Source organism: Corapipo altera, unplaced genomic scaffold, assembly GCF_003945725.1.
Source record: "Corapipo altera isolate COAL_440 unplaced genomic scaffold, ASM394572v1 150, whole genome shotgun sequence".
Taxonomy (NCBI): Eukaryota; Metazoa; Chordata; class Aves; order Passeriformes; family Pipridae; genus Corapipo; species Corapipo altera.
In genome coordinates, this window is record NW_020884941.1 from 2,296,220 (window position 1) to 2,311,972 (window position 15,753).

At 46.0% G+C, this 15,753-nt stretch overlaps 3 protein-coding genes across 7 annotated transcripts in view; 2 read left to right on the top strand and 1 right to left on the bottom strand.

Annotated features, from left to right (window-relative positions):
* Positions 1-1,886, top strand: part of GATC (glutamyl-tRNA amidotransferase subunit C) — a 2,521-nt gene extending 635 nt beyond the window's left edge. Inside the window, exons 2-5 of one of the 2 annotated variants that reach the window (XR_003530654.1) lie at positions 160-326; positions 723-826; positions 1,201-1,538; positions 1,628-1,886. Coding sequence is in view for 1 of the 2 variants with exons in the window: in XM_027661622.1 (XP_027517423.1) it covers positions 160-326; positions 723-826; positions 1,201-1,256 (327 nt within the window). In the remaining variant the exon portion in view is untranslated. Of the gene's footprint in view, positions 1-159; positions 327-722; positions 827-1,200 lie in introns of both variants that reach the window. The other variant, XM_027661622.1, reaches the window with a different exon arrangement.
* A 4,636-nt stretch (positions 1,887-6,522) lies between these two features.
* DYNLL1 (dynein light chain LC8-type 1) lies at positions 6,523-8,721 on the top strand. 2 transcript variants are annotated; one of them, XM_027661640.1, is made up of 3 exons: positions 6,523-6,619; positions 7,107-7,244; positions 8,338-8,721. In XM_027661640.1, exons 2-3 carry the CDS (start codon positions 7,113-7,115, stop codon positions 8,473-8,475), a joined length of 270 nt encoding a protein of 89 aa, XP_027517441.1. In that variant the 5' UTR covers positions 6,523-6,619; positions 7,107-7,112; the 3' UTR covers positions 8,476-8,721. The 2 variants fall into 2 exon arrangements, with proteins under 2 accessions (XP_027517441.1, XP_027517442.1); XM_027661641.1 differs by having other exon boundaries at positions 6,539-6,619; positions 7,104-7,244.
* A 155-nt stretch (positions 8,722-8,876) lies between these two features.
* On the bottom strand, positions 8,877-15,720 carry COQ5 (coenzyme Q5, methyltransferase). Of its 3 annotated transcripts, none has more exons than XM_027661633.1 (7): positions 15,096-15,720; positions 13,121-13,270; positions 12,432-12,656; positions 11,662-11,768; positions 9,929-10,017; positions 9,601-9,712; positions 8,877-9,487 (listed from the first exon to the last, which is right to left on the bottom strand). In XM_027661633.1, exons 1-7 carry the CDS (start codon positions 15,205-15,207, stop codon positions 9,386-9,388), a joined length of 897 nt encoding a protein of 298 aa, XP_027517434.1. In that variant the 5' UTR covers positions 15,208-15,720; the 3' UTR covers positions 8,877-9,385. The 3 variants fall into 3 exon arrangements, with proteins under 3 accessions (XP_027517434.1, XP_027517432.1, XP_027517433.1); XM_027661631.1 differs by lacking the exon at positions 15,096-15,720 and adding an exon at positions 13,707-13,985; XM_027661632.1 differs by lacking the exon at positions 15,096-15,720 and adding an exon at positions 13,774-13,930.
* Between the last annotated feature and the right edge of the window lie 33 nt (positions 15,721-15,753).

Sequence of the window (15,753 nt, forward strand, 5' to 3'; positions counted from 1 at the left end):
CCCCCCGAGTCACGGAAATCCACCAGGGCCGGGTGCCCCTGCGCTTCTTTGTACAGTCGGGTTTTGCTGCGGAGCAAGTTTTTAGTTTTAAAAAAAAAAAAAGCAGTATTAAACTTGCTCGGTTCTGCCTTTTTTTTTTTTTTGGTCCGGATTTGACAGCAAAAAGTGTCGGTGGAAGTGCTGGACCACCTGGAGCACCTGGCCCTGGTGGATTTCCGTGACTCGGAGGGCGTGGAGCGGCTGCAGAAGGCGATCGAGTTTGCTGACCAGCTTCATGAAGTGAACACTGACGGCGTGGAACCCATGGATTCAGTCCTGGAGGACAGGTGATGGACCACAGCAGCCTCCTTTTATCTGTTAATCTGTCAAACTGTTCGCTTTCGTGACCTTTTATCCCTGGGAATCACCCTTTGCTTACAGAAATGGTGCCTTTGGTTACAGAAATGTCTTAACATGGTTGTGTGTGGGAGAAAGATGCCTCTGCCCACGTGATCCTTAAGTGTGACCACAGCAAAGGTGAAGTTCAGTTCACTGGTCTGTCTTGTCATGATTGGTCTGCACACGCTGCTCCTCAGACATCTGTCAGTGGCATTCTTGGGTGCTTCAGAATGTTCCAGTACTTGTCTCAGTGCTTACTTAGGACCAAAACCAGGTTTAGCAATGAGCTACCCTTCCTACTTCATAAAATAGCCTAAACACAACTAGTAATCTGTGTTCTTCAGGTGTCTGTACCTCAGAGAAGATGAAGTGACAGAAGGCAACTGCACCAAAGAGCTGCTGCAAAATGCCAGAGAGAAAGTAGAGGAGTATTTTGTAGCCCCACCAGGTATTGACTTGTTTGTAAAAACCTCTTAATCTTTCTTGAATTAACCTGAGGAATATAACCTGCCATAGCTGCACTTACTTTCAGGAATCCTTGCTAATAATAGGGAAGTAATAAAATAAATGTAGCCATCTGTGTAAAACTGCAATCTGTTGGTCCTAAAGCAGTACAGAAGCTGATCTGGCTGAAATTACTGAACGTGTTGAGCAATTCTCTCCAGGAAGTCAGTCAGGATTTACTTTCCTGACTTGCTCAGGGAATTTAAGCTGCCTGAACATACTTAGAATAAACCAGAGAAGCACATTAGTGCCAAGTTGTACAACCCAGAAGGTAACCTACTGCTGGTCTCATAAAACTTCCTTTTTGTTTTCCCTCAGGTAACATCCCTTTACCAAAGCTGGAGGAACGAGACACTTTTCTGCAGGGCTCTTAGTGACAGCCCAGAGCCCAAACACCCTTTCACTGTTTTATCTGGGAAAATGAAGATTTGTGCAGTCACAGCTGAGATACCCTGACCTGTATTTTGGTCAAAAGAAGAGCACTTGCAAGACAACTTATAGAAGAGAGGTGTAAAAGTTTAGTAATGCTACTGAAATACTCGATGTCTGTGAAGCTGGAAGGCAGATGGCCTTAGTGCTTTTGTTTAGCAAAATTAATTTCATGTTATTCTTGAAGATACCAAATGGCTTAAAGGCTTTAAAGAGAACATTCACAGGTAATGACTAAAACCGCCATTTTTTCTCAACAACTTTGTTGGGGAAACGAGAGGTTGGAAGGCTCTGTTTTTGTATTTCTTGCCTGTAGCTCAACTCTGGCTCTGACCTGTCAGAAGTAACAAAGTCTGGTGTGGAGGAGGAGTCTGTAACATTGCTGAGTATCTCTGTGGCATGTGGACGGAACTCAGGGTTTCATTATTGAAGAAAAGGACTTTGAGAAGATGAATCAAATATTTTGCTTGTACTGAATTATTTCCATTTTATCTCTGTTCTCCACGTCTGTCTGGGTTACCTTCTGTTTCCCACTTTGTATTTCTGTCCTCATAAGTTAAATAACTGAAATTGTACATAATTTGAGAAAAACACAAAAATATGTGTTCTAAAATAAAAGGTGCTCGCAAAGAAGTAGCACAGCTCCAAGAACAAGATGAGCTCCCCTGACTGACTGGAGAGGCCAGGAGACCATCACAGGAGGAGGTGCTGTGTAACATAACATTGTCACTGTCTCATCCTGGCAGAGGATTCTGAGGCTTCCTCGTGGAATCTCCAACACTCAGAAGCAAGATAAGCCAAGGCTCACTGAGAGAAACCAGAGACCTGCTGAAAGAAAAATACTGCAGCAAACTAGAACCAGATAGTCCACACCAGTCACTTTCAGGCCAATAAGGGGCACAGTAAAAGGCTGAAAAACATATGTTTTTTTCCTGGGTGGTGCCCTGTCCACATACATATGGATTTAATAATCCATAATTATTTATTCCAGTTGTAACTCCATGCATTAAAAGGGATCGTATGGAATTGTCTTCAGAAGGGCTGAAAAATCACCCATTCTGAGTCTGCTCTTGTGGCTCTTGAGAGCCCAACAGGGGAAGAAAAGTGGCTCCTCCATGGCTGCGCTGGCACACGTTTCCCCTGGGGGCAGAAACTCACCTTGTGACATCATAAATTGATGTCATCCAGCTTACACAGTGTATGTTCTGTATCTTTTTGCAGAGAAAAACCATTACTCCCATTCCATCTCATAACCAGATTGCTGCTATGTGTCCCTTCAGCTCCTGCCAGTTGTGACAGGGGATGCCCTGAGCAGGGACTTAGAACTGTTTCTGCTGTGAACTTTATCTTCCACATCCCTGCAAACAGCAGGCAATATACATTAGGGATTAATGATACATGTGCCTTGTTTCTTGACATCTCAAAAGTCCACCAAGCATAATACAAGCATCATAATTTGAAAAACACGGAAGAAAATACTAAAGCCTTTGAATAATACTGGTACTAGGTTGAGCCATTGGTGGCTTGTTCTTAATACCATGTGGTCAAACTGCTTTGCTCTTTGTTATTTGCCATGTATTTAATGGAAAACCTTGGCTGAGCTGGCTTTGCTGGTGTAAGAAATCACAGCTTCGGGGTAGGATTCACTTTCACTTGCTGCCCTCAAAGGTTGCATGTCTGGTAAGCTTTGAACTGTTCTTTTTCTGGAACTGATTTTTTTCCCCCAGATTTCTCTGTCAGGAAACGAGAGCAAACACTTGTCCCACTCTTACTTGTCCAGTTACTTCATTATTTGTTTAAGCTTCCATAATATACACACACACATATTTGCATATGCATAAAACATGTAATTACTATGATACCTGAATTCTTTCAAGGGTATTGAAGTAAAACCTGTATTTAACCCCACTAATCAAATCCTCTGCAAAGCTGTAATGCTGTATTAGTGTTTTAGTCTTGGGCTTTTCAAGATTCAGACCCTGCAAATGCTGAATTTTTACAAATATACAAGCTCAGCCTAAAAGTAATTTAGGATGCATATATAAATCAGGACAAGGAAAGACATACTCAATCATGTTAGCAGATAATTCCCAGTTTGAGAAATTCCTCCTTGTTCTGTCCATTTTGGCCTCATCTTTTTGACCATCAGAGAGAATGGGGACAATATTATTTACATAGAAAAAGGGAGAGGAATTTGAGAGTGAGCTGCATGGCTGCAGGGGCTTCCAACCCAAAATAGCATCGGGTAACTATTTAAAAGCAAACCAACAATTTGGATAACATGATCCCACATTCCCAATGCTAAGCTTAAAACTGCCAGTTCAGTGCTGCTCCCACACACTCTGGTGAGAGAACAGACTGCCTGCTGCTTGTTCCCCACAGCCCAAACTGCATTTAAAGTGGAAAACACACATTTCCTTAATGGAGGGGTTTGCTGCAACTTCACCACTAATGAGGGAATTACAGCCCTGACTCAGACACCTGCAACCACCAAAACAGAAATGCTGGCAGGGGCTGGATGAGCTGCCTGTGGGGCAGAACATGTCAGTGCCTGAGCCTGCCCTTGGCAGGTCTGACGTGGTGGGTGCTGAGCCCCCCAGGATGCTGCTGAGCCCCACTGGGCCCTGGTTGCACCCTGAGGGTGACACAAGGCACCCATCGTGTGCTGGTTCACCTGCTTTCACTGCAGGGCCCCAACCTGCAACTGGAGCATATGTTTCCTCTGGAGACCACGGAGAGAACTCGACTCAGACCTGCCAAGATTTTTCCACCCCTGTAAACCTGTAGATGTAAAATTGGATTAGAAGCCCTCGCATGTGAATTCCAGGTTTACAAAGAAAATGTCAATGTGGAGACTTCTTCAGTTTTACAGAAAGAAGATGGTAGTTGTTTTATTGCTAATAATGATTATTCTATGTTTGGGTAGTAACTGGAAGCCCTGGAAAAAATCCCTATTAATACAGCAGCATGGTGTGCAATAAAAGAGCAAAAAAATACCTCTCCTGCAAAGTGCTTACAATCTAACCTCCATCTGCCAGAGGAATCTCATGATATGCCTTATCCAGTTTCTTTCAGCACCTCCTCTACCCCAGCTATCATCTCCTGTGTGCATTTGTTCTGCCTTCCCCTGCAGCTCTGCCCTGGGGGAAACTATACTTTTATATTCTTGATTAACAAGTAGGGCTCTAATGTCTCTCTTTAAAGCCCTGTATCTTGGGCTTTAATGTTCCCCATTAACGACGTGTATCTCACCCACACTGACATTTCCTGCAGTCGTCATCACATCTGTTTCCTCAGCCAACCATTTCTTAATAAATGCACAGAAATTTGCCTGCAGCTACCAAACACAAGCGCCTCCTCAGAGATTCATGGGTGTTTCTAAAGTTTAGTGTAAGCACTGGGAAGACTGTCAAATGGTTCAGTTCTGTCAGCACAAAATTGTCCAGTACTCAAACAACCACTGCTAGTGCTGCAGATACTAAAGACTGTTCCATAAATTAATTACTTGCTGTGGCCCCAAGACCATCCAGAGCTTCTTCATGTTGCTAGCACACAAGCAAAGCTGTGAATTGCATCTCTCCTATTTGGAATGCTAAAACCTGGGAGCCAGAAGTTATTCCTGAGATACTCTAGAGTGACAATAGCATTACATTATCCAGTTTCAATATTTTTGGGGGCGGTATATTTTTTCTGAGGTTGTCTCAGAGCTTGCAAAAGCAAAGGGTTGCTTGCAGTTATGCTGCTTTTGCTGTGAATGACACTGAGCAGGCAAATATACTGTATTAATATGAAAAAATATTTGCATTTCAGGTGAGGTGGATGACTGCTCTTGAGGGTACAAAGAAATGGGAGTCCTACCCACCAGTATTTGAAAACCTCTTCTAAGTCATCCTGTGCTGTTTGCTATGGACGTGGTTCCTGTTATTAACAGATCACCAGCTCTGGAAGACTCAACAGCGATGTTTTATCTGCTGACAAGAGCATAAGCAGAAAGTGCCCCAGGGAGAGTGAAACTAACCAAACAGAGCACCCAGGATCTCCCAAAACATCTTGCTTCATTTAAACAAACAAATGAAAAAAAACCCCATAACCAACCAAGCAAAACAAAACCCAAACCAAACACAAACAACCAAAATATGGCAAGAGTGGCAAGAAACGGTGAGGTCTGCAAAAGATGCCATAAAAGAGACTTGAGAAGTCTGATAGGTTCAGTTCACTTAATGAACAAAGTTTGGAGCTGACTTGATCATACACAGTAAACATAGGTAAGAGATTTCTCTCAGAAGTCATTTAGTCTGAATTGAAAACAGCTGAAAACAGACACATGGTCAGAACTGGACAGATGATCAAGTGCCATTTACAAGCTATGGAACTCCTTCCTTTGACAGGGGTGGGCTTTGCTCTCAGTAAAGGGCATATTACTGAAAAAGCTATCCCAGATAATATCCCAGTACTATTTCAGTAATATCCCATATTACTGAAAGACCTATTCCCAACAAGAGCTTGTTTCAAAAGAGAAACAAAGTCTGTTGCAGAGATTACTGGGTTAAACTCAGTGTCTCTGTGATCCAGGCTGGGGCAAGTAATAAAATGGCTTTTGGGGTGCACATATCAGCTATGGAAAGGTGCTTTACAGAAGCTGGTGGACACATTACAATTTCTTGGAGGCCGAGGGTACTTCAAGCAACAAGTTTTTTGCAGAGAATCACCAGATGACGCCAGACAGAATCACAGAAAAAATGAGGTTGGAAAAGACCTCTGAGATCATCGAGGCCAACCTGTGACCCAACACCACCGTGTCAACTAGACCAGGGCGCTCAGTGCCGCGTCCAGTCTTTCCTTGAACACCTCCAGGGACGGCGACTCCACCACCTCCCTGTGCAGCGCCCGTTCCAGCGTTTAATCACCCTTTCTGTGGAGAAACGTCCAACTTCAACGTGCCCTGGCGCAGCAGACGGGTAGCTCGGGATGCAGGACCAAACCCACAGGCCCACCCCAGCGGGTGCGGGCAGTGCGGGGGTGCTCCTGCTCCCCCCTCACCCCTGCGGTCGCCATGGCAACGGACGCGGCGCGGGGCATCCCGGGCCGCAAGACAACGCCGGGGTAAAGCCCTGCCGGGCGCCGCGCCGCGGCCAATGGGCGCTCGGGGGCCGGCGGCGGTGACCAATGGGCGCTCGGGGGCCGGCGGCGGTGACCAACGGCTGGCCAATGGGCGCGGAGGGGGCGGGGCCGGGGCGCTTGGAGGCGCGCACGGCCCAGAGCGCAGCGCCGCTCGCTCCGCACCGCGCCGGCCCCGCAGCGCCCAACGGTGAGCGACGGGCTGCGAGGTCCCCGGGGACGCTCGGCCACCCCGGTACACCGGCGGCTCCCGTGTGCACAGGCGCTTTCCCATTCGCCGCCTCCGCTTTCCGCGGACCCCCGGCTCTGCCGGCGGGACCCTTCCCTTGCAGCCGTGCGGGGCTCCGAGCCCTTGGCAGTGGGGCCGGGCTTGAGTCGGCGGGGAAAGGCCGTCGCGGCCGGGCGATGGAGCGGCTGCACTGGGCTGGGGAGGGCTTGTGTGGGTCCGGCTGGAGAGCGGGTGCTGAACGGGACCCGGCATTTGAGCCGCCGCTGCTCGGGCTGTGCCCGGGGCTGTGCCCGTGCCCGACACACCCGGCAAAGCGCTGCCCGGCCCCGGGAGCTCGCTGGGAGTGACGGTACAGGTGACTCTGGCAGGTGCTCCTTTGAATTCTGGTGACTCAGGTGACTCTGGCAAAGGTGCAACTTTGAATTCTCCTCCTTTTCTCCCAAAGCAGGCAATCATGAGCGATCGGAAGGCAGTGATCAAAAATGCGGACATGTCAGAGGAGATGCAGCAGGACTCGGTGGAATGTGCTACTCAGGCCTTGGAGAAATACAACATCGAGAAGGACATCGCTGCTCACATAAAGAAGGTAAATGTTGGCTTGTAATGCACTCATGAAAAATCAATCAGGGAGAATGCTGCTGGGCAAGTAGCTCTAGAGAAACAAGCTCTAGACACACTAGATAATCAAGTTGGACTTTCTTTATGTTCCTTTCTCCACCCTTTATGTGGACCTTTTTACGTCCTTCTGCTTTACTGTGGTAGTGCCTTATGCCTTTTCTGCCACTGTCCCATTGTGCAGGTGGGCAGATTGGCAGCTGACTGTCCCTGTGACTGATGAGCTGGTACAAAACACGGGCTCTATATGGAGCCTGTTTGAGGAGGGGTGGTTTGCCAATCGCGTAATAAGTGGTTTTGGTTTTTGCCCTTTCCCCCTACATGTAAGACAAGCTGTTCATACGAGTGCCAAACAGATGGTTCATAGCTTACAGTTTGTCACATTTTCTCTTTTGACTCCTACTGGGAGCCTGACTGAGCTGCAAGTAGTTGAAGGGTTTGTTTGAGCAGAACAGGAATTTCTTCCATGTTCTCAGAAAAACCTCTTCAGCTGATGGCTGTTAGGTACTGCACTATATAACCACTGACTGCATGGGATTACTCACAGTACACCTGTACACAGGAGTTTATTTGTAAGTTATAGCAGGCTTCTGATGGCAGACTGTTGGAAGAATATGGTCTCATGACCAGATATCAAGGATGTGGCAGAGAATTTCCCAGCAAGTGTCCTTTCAGCATCCTTATTGTAAACAGCAAATGAAATCAAAATACTGGTTTAATCTGAGGTTCAGAACAAGCAGTGAGGCTCTCAGAAGTTATGGTTTGAGATCATGGTGTGACTTTGGGGTAAAAGTTACTTCACCAAACATATGTTTTAAGCTTATTCCTGCTCTGCTTGGAAGCACTTTTTTTTTTTTTGGTATGACTAAGCAGCAGATGAGTTATAAAGTGACAGATGATCCTTGTGCTTAGGAGCATATGCTGCTCCTTAATTGCCTCTTTCCAAAAGTGATACTTGTTAACAAGTGACATATCATTGCAAAAAAAAAAAAAACCACCCAGAAAACCTGTTAGACAGTATAATTACCACAAAAATGCTGACTTTCTAGTTCTCTCTTCTGTAGGAATTTGACAAGAAATACAATCCCACGTGGCACTGCATCGTGGGAAGGAACTTTGGCAGCTATGTGACTCATGAGACCAAGCACTTCATCTACTTCTACCTCGGCCAAGTCGCTATTCTTCTTTTCAAGTCTGGTTAGAACCACGGACTGTTACTGAAACTTGCACCTGGGTACAGGATCTGCACAGGATCTCCCACCTTCAGCCTTCCTGGGGAAACAGGCCTTGATCTCCAGGTCTTTTGTTGTATTGTTAATGGTCAGGGATTTTGCTGTAGCAGCTGGTATTTTCATTGTGGCTATATAAAAAAGCAAAAATGTCTTCCTTGTATTTATTTTCTTTCAAAAGATTGCTTCTTTGCTAATAAAACTGTTGGAACTAGTTTATCCTTTAAGAGTTTTCTTTACCCTCTGCCCTCTTGCATTACTCTCTTTATTGCAGTGTGAATGAAGGATGAACATCCCCACCCCTATTCTCACCTAGCCCCAAATCCATAATTTCTTAGGCAACCTTCTTACAGAGGATTGATTTAAGTGGAAAAGAGTTGATGCAGAGCCCTTTTATTTCACAAGCCTTTCATTTGCCTTTGAAAGAAGTAAAGGAGTCATGGGAAAACATCCTTAAACTCCACATGACAGAGATAATAACAGCTTCATAAAAATCCATAGTTACTTCATAAATCCAAGTTCTCATGGGTATATCCTCCTTGAAGCTTAGTAAAAAAGGCATCTTATTGGAAGACTAGTCAGCCTATTTCTGTGTCCAAATCCCACTGGCAACTGATGTTGCTGCACTTGTTAGCACTGCTCAGTTTTGGCCATGTCCTTTACACTGCACTTGAAGGGAAATGCAAGTGTAAGAAAGGCCACAGGAATCGCTCCTTCCACATGTTTCTTGAAGGAAAAAAGGTAGCTGGTGTTCTGGGTCTGGCTGCTGAGCAAGTATCTGCTGCACAAGTTTTTAACACTCCAATTCTCATACTGTTAAAATTCCACAGCTTTCACATTCTTCATGAAAATTACACCTCCTGTGTTTTGCTACATAGTAGACTCACAGTTTGAAACCTGAGTGAATGGCGACAATGCCAAAGTTTAAATTCTCGTAATCCACTTTGAAAAAACCTGCGTCTTCTATCATTGCCTTCAGCTCCTCCTGAAAAAGAAGTGCCATAATTTTAACAACTCGAAGGCCTGTGAGCCAGTGGCTGCAAGGCTGTGCTGGGATCATGTTTTATGTGTTAGGAGTTCAGGGAAATCCTGTCTCACCTGAGGGGGGAACCGCCGGATGCTCTCCACCAGATACTGGTAAGATTTCCAGTCACCAGCAATGACCTCACCCAGAACAGGGATAACCTGGAAACTGTAGAGATCATAGAGCCTGCACACACAGACAACAAATGCAAATGAATACAAAGAAATTTAAAAACCAACCCTCTCCAACACAAGCTGGTCTCTGTACCACTATGCTATGCAGTCTGTGTCTGATTTTAAAAGTGCACAAAGAAGAGGCCTCAAAGTGTCTCCATCTCTAATTGTGGCTGAGCACAAATAAGAGAGCCTTGTGACGTGGCACAAAGTGCCACCATGTTCTTACCTGGAAAGAAGAGGGTTGCTGACATGACTAAATTCAAGGCAGAGAAATCTTCCTCCTGGTTTCAGCACACGATAGGCCTCTTCAAGAGCCTGAGACAAAGCAGATGTGGTAAGTTTGTTTCTGTAGAACAGCACCTGCCTATTATCATGGCATGTGATATTATCATGCAACTCAGATGAACTGAGGGAAGTAAAGAGTACCCTGACTGGCAATCTGTAATATTTCATGTGGAGCAGCATCCCAAGACAAGTAAAAAAAAACCCAAACCCAAACATACAACAAACACAAAGCACAAACACTCTCAATGTTACATAAATAGATTTATACAAGGCTTTGTGTCAAAACTTGATGTTGGGTTGCCAATTTTTCTTTTTCCCTACTCCCACTGATGAATGTTTGTTGGCAGAGCTCTTGTAATTACAGACCAAACCCAAAAGGGAGAAGGTGACTCACCTACAAGAAACCGAAAAAGAAAAAAGGGCACAACAGATTTTTTTTTTTAAATTGAAAGAAAAGATTTTACTGAGGCACACCCAAAAGATCAAAGAAGGAACGATACTGGGTTTCGGATGAGCAATGTGTAAGAACAGGAAGGAAAGAGAAGGAAGAAGAAAATCTTTGGGTACTTTGAAAATTCCATCCTATATCCAAAGCAAAATACCTAAGAAGAATCAAGAAAAGATTTTCTTTACAACTGTATGTTCTTTCATGCAAGAGCACAGCAGAGTTGTAATCCAGCAGCTCTGCAGGTTGCTTGGCTTCAACTGTCCTGTTTCTAAGGAAGGGGACACAAACAGTACACACACATGACAGGAGCTCTGCAAAAGAATTGGCAGCTTGGGTGTTTTGTATCAGGTCTCCAGGGAACTCTGCCATCAGACTCCTGTATCCACGCAGGCAAAGAGCCTGTGCTTTGGAAAGGTGCAGACAAAGTACCAGGAAAATCCATCCACATTAACTTCCAAGGCATATGGTCCAAGGTGGTTACACCTGCCACAGAAGGAGCTTTGCCAAGGTTGTAACACACTGCTCCAAAACACACACGACTAGTCCACCTAGACAGGTGATCTAACCTATCTTTACCCCCACGACAGCTTGTCCTCCTCAAAGGACAGACATTGTTTAGAACAAAGGGCACTACTTATCCTAATTAAGATCATACTTGTTCTTCACAGGAAGCTCTACCACCAGCCAGTGTAAAGACACTGAGCAGCAGTGGGCAGAACAGGTCAGCTAACAGCAGTGGGGGCAGCAGCCAGCTGCTTCCCACCCTGCTCTGGAAGCTCTGCTGGCTCAGGTAGGGAAACAGAAGAGAACAGGAATTGTTGGACCCACGGTGGTGGGATGTAGATCAGGTGTTTCAGAAGATCTGAGACATGCAGATTGACTGCACTGTGCATGTGTAGATCCAGCCATGCCATAGGTCAGGAGAAGGTGGGGAATAACTGCAGCATCCAGGCCCTTTGCCTTAGGAAGAGATCGTGTGGCTTGTCAAGCTAGAAGGATTGGATGCAACTGGTACAAATCTATCTTTTTATGGTAAAGGTGGGGCATTTAATTGCATTCTCCATTCAAACAAGCTGCACACCACATGCCACTTCTTTTAAATGTTTCAGGAGTAGACTATGATCTTCCTTTATACAAAGGAGTTCCTCCTTTTCTTCCTCAGCTGAATAAAAACCCCTCAAATGAATGATAAGGACCTCAAGTCAGGATACACTACAGCAACTTACCAAATCAATACGAGTCACATTTCGGATTCCAAAGGCAATTGTGTAAACATCAAACATATCATCATCAAAGGGCAACTCTTCAGCATTCCCAAGTACCCAGGACAAGCCTGTAGTGAAAGACAAGTCACAGAACTGAACTCAAGACTGCTCCAGAAAGACTAGAACTTACCTATCCTAGAAAAAACTGATTCTTTTAAAGGTGATATTTAAAACAAATGTTTCCACTTTGCATTTTTGTTGGAGGAAAGACACCTTGGCCTATACTCAGGAACCTTTCAAGGCCCTGTACTATACCACTCACTGTGTTTCAAGACTGAGTAGTTAATTTTGCAGATCAGCCAAAACATTGTTCTGTATATACCTATATATTTAACACGATTCAATTTCTTTGAACATTATTTGCATATGCTCTAACTCTGGGAAGTTTCATAGGTTCACAATATCCTTTAGTTCTTGCATTTTTTATTTGCTATCTTGATTCCTAAAATACATGTTATAAGATCTTTAGTCATTCTAGGGCTGAGCTCTTCTGCAGCTCAGTAATACCCAGGCTTGTCAGCACAGATGTTAACAGCAGGTTTTGATTGTTTAATTTTGAAGGACAGCTGGGTATCAGACCTCAGGGACACTTCCACATTTGTTCTGAAAGTTCAAGTATTATTCAAGATAATCACTGTACACCTGAAGTGTAATCCTGAACTGGTGATTACCTGGTGCATCAAATTCTTGCTATCAGGGACGCTGCTGACACAGTACAGTGCATGACTTACCTTTAGAGTAGCCAAGGTGCTGTGCTTTCTGCTTCCCAACTTTTAACATTTCTCTGTTAATGTCACAGACCACCGCCTGGGAATCCCCTAGAGAGTCAGATTTGTCTTCCTGGTAATTCTCAAAAATTTCCTGCCATGACAAATTCTGATGGTGCTTGAGCTTCCTCTGGAGCTGCCGTTCTCGTACAGCGCGAACATAATTAATGAATCGAAAGGCAATGTCACCTGCAGTTGGTTTAAAAAAAAGATTCACATTTGGGAATGTTTTCTGACTCCAGGAAATCAAAAAATAAGGCTTTGAACATCAAACCGAGTTAATATTTATTTTGAGTCATATATATTAATAAAAACAACCCCCCCACACACTGTATATACACAGAGAGTGTATATATATATAAAGGGAATATATTGAAAGCAAAGAGTTAGTGACTTTCTACAAATATAAATAGTTTCCCACAACATATCATGGCAGTACTACAACACTTTCAGACCTCTGGAGCAAGATATTACAAAACACAAAGAAGTTAACTCTTAACCCTTCTCTGGGAAAGTCAAGTAGATGCCTCACTGGTTTTAAAGACAGGAACTGACAGAAGGAAAAAAAAAAAGCTGGGCAACTTAATTCTGAGCACTCAAACAGCTGAAAACCAGCGTGGCACTGTCATGTGGAACTCACCAAAATGATTTACCTGTTCCTCCAGCAACATCAAGAAGAAGTGTTCCTGGGGAAGGGTTCATTTTATGTACCAGGATATCCTTCCACACCCGATGAATTCCTAGAGTCATGGAATCGTTCATCACATCGTATTTCTTGGCCACGCTTTCAAAAACCTGGTAAACTGCAAGGAAAGGACATGAGAACGAGATGAGACGCAATTTACTTAAAAACGCTCATGTCGAAGTAAACTGTGTCATGGAATCGTTCATTACATCGTATTTCTCGGCCACGCTTTCAAATACCCTGTAAACTGCAAAAAAGAAAGGACATGAGAATGAGATGAGACACAATTTACTTCAAAATGCTCATGTCGAAGTAAACCGTGTCTTTTATTGCCTCGTTGAGGTCTGTCACCACGTGGAGGTGAAAAAACCTGAAAACTCATCACAAAAAAAAAATTAAAAAAATAAATTAAAAAATCGAATCCTGCTTTGCTCGTTGCCTGACAAAAGTCTCTTTGGAGACGCAGCCTTCCCGAGCCGAGATATTATTCATAGGGGTATTCACAGGGATACCCTTCACGGAGGCTCCCGGTAGCGGCACAGCCCCACACACACCCCGGCACCCCGGAGACCCATCACCGCTCGGCTCCGGGCCCAGCCCGCCCGCTGCCGCCGCCCTCACTCTTCTCCCTCCTCTCCTCCTCCGTGACGCTCTGGAAGCCGAAGTGCATCTCCGGCCCCGCGGCCAGACCGCGGAGCGCCCTCGGGGCTCCGGGGACACGGCAGAGCAGCGCCCGGCAGCGGCACAGCCGCACCGCCGCCATCTTCCGCCGGCCCCAGGGCGGGACCGGCCCCGCGGCATCCCGGCATTCCGGGGTCCGGGAAGCGCCGCGCCCCGCTCTTCCTACCGGGGATGTACCGGGGCACGCGAGTTGTGCCGGGCGCCGTCACTGAACTCCCTCGCTCCGTGCCGCCGGCTGGTTCGCTGGGAGGGCAAATGTGATGAGGGAAAAAGAAAGCAAATGAAAACTGAGCAAAGTTGCGGCTGGAGAAGGGAAGGTTGCTGGAGCACTCAGAGCACCTTCCAGTAGGGGAAGGGGCCTCCAGGGAAGCCGGAGAGGGACTCGTGGTCAGGGACTGGCAGTGGGAGGACAACGGGGAATGGGTACAAACTGAAAGGGGGGGAATTTAGGTTAGATGTTAGTCATTCTTTACTGTGAGGGTGGGGAAACACCGGAACAGGTTGCCCAGAGAAGTTGTGGCTGCCCAGTCCCTGGCAGTGTTCAAAGCCAGGCCTTGAGCAACCTGGTCTGGTGGGAGATGTCCCTGCCCGTGGCAGGGGGAGGTGGGACTAGATGATCTTTAAGGTCCATTCCAACAACGTTCTGTGAACCCCAAACCCACCACAGCCCTCACGGCTTACTTGAATAATTTTGCAAATAGTTTCCTTTAACTTTTCTCTCTTTATTTTTTCTTCAGATTTTTTATTTTTCAGTTTCCTAGGTTAAAGTAAAGCCGCATAGGGAGCAGGAGGGAGGGTTTGTGGGTTCTGACGAGCGGCAGGGAGGAGTGAAAGGTGCCTCTATTCCTGTCAGAAGCATTAGGACACATTAGGGACCTTTTCTGCCTTTTTTTTTTTTTTCTTTTTCCAAGACCTGCCTTTCTTATCACTTTATTTGAATCATACAGGAATTCTGCCAGCTTTGTAGATACAAAGAAGTTACCTAACCCATTCTCAGGAGAGATGACATCACGGGGATAAAACCAGCCCAGAGACTGCATTCCCTGGGCATGAGCTGGGCTCCCTTGCCAGGACCTCCCTGCCACGTTGCGACTTTTAGCTTTGTCATCAGACTCCACCATGATTTTATATCTTTGTCATATCATATTTTTTAACTTTACACTCTTTGTGGCAGGATGCCCTCCAAAGCATCATGTCTGTTTTTTGGGGTTGGTTTTGCTGGGTGTTTATCTCACCTATATGGAGAGGTGATCTTTGACTACCAGAGCCATGGCTGGGACAGCCCCTCTCATGCTGCAGCCACAGCTGCTGCTGTCCAGCCACGTTCACAGAACCACAGAATGGGTCAGGCTGGAAGGCACTGCAGTGGGTCATCTGGTCCAATGTCCCCGCTCAAGCAGGGTGATCCCAGAGCACAGGGCACATGGATTGTGCCCGATGGTCCTGGAATATCTCCACTGAGGGAGACTTTACACCCTCTCTGGGCAACCTGTTCCAGTGCTCAGTCACTGCACAGTAAAAAAGTTCTTCATGTTCAGGTTGAACTTCCTGGGCATCAGTTCCTGCCCGTTTCCTCTTGTCCTTTATCTGGGCACCACTGAACAGAGCCTGATCCATCCTCTTGGCACCCTCCGTTAGATATTTACACACATTAATGAGGTCCCCTCTCTGTTGTCTCAAGGTTAAACAGGCACAGCTCCCTCAGCCCTTCCTCATAAGAGTCCCTCCAGTCCCTCAGTCATCCTTGTTGCCATCCACTGGACCTGCTCCAGGAGCCCCGTGTCTCTCTTGTCCCAAGGAGCCCAGAATTGGACACAGCACTCCAGATGTGCCTCACCAGGGCTGAGCAGAGGGGTAGGATCCCCTCCCTGACCTGCTGGCAACGCTCTTCCCAATGCATCCCAGGATTCCGCTCTTCCC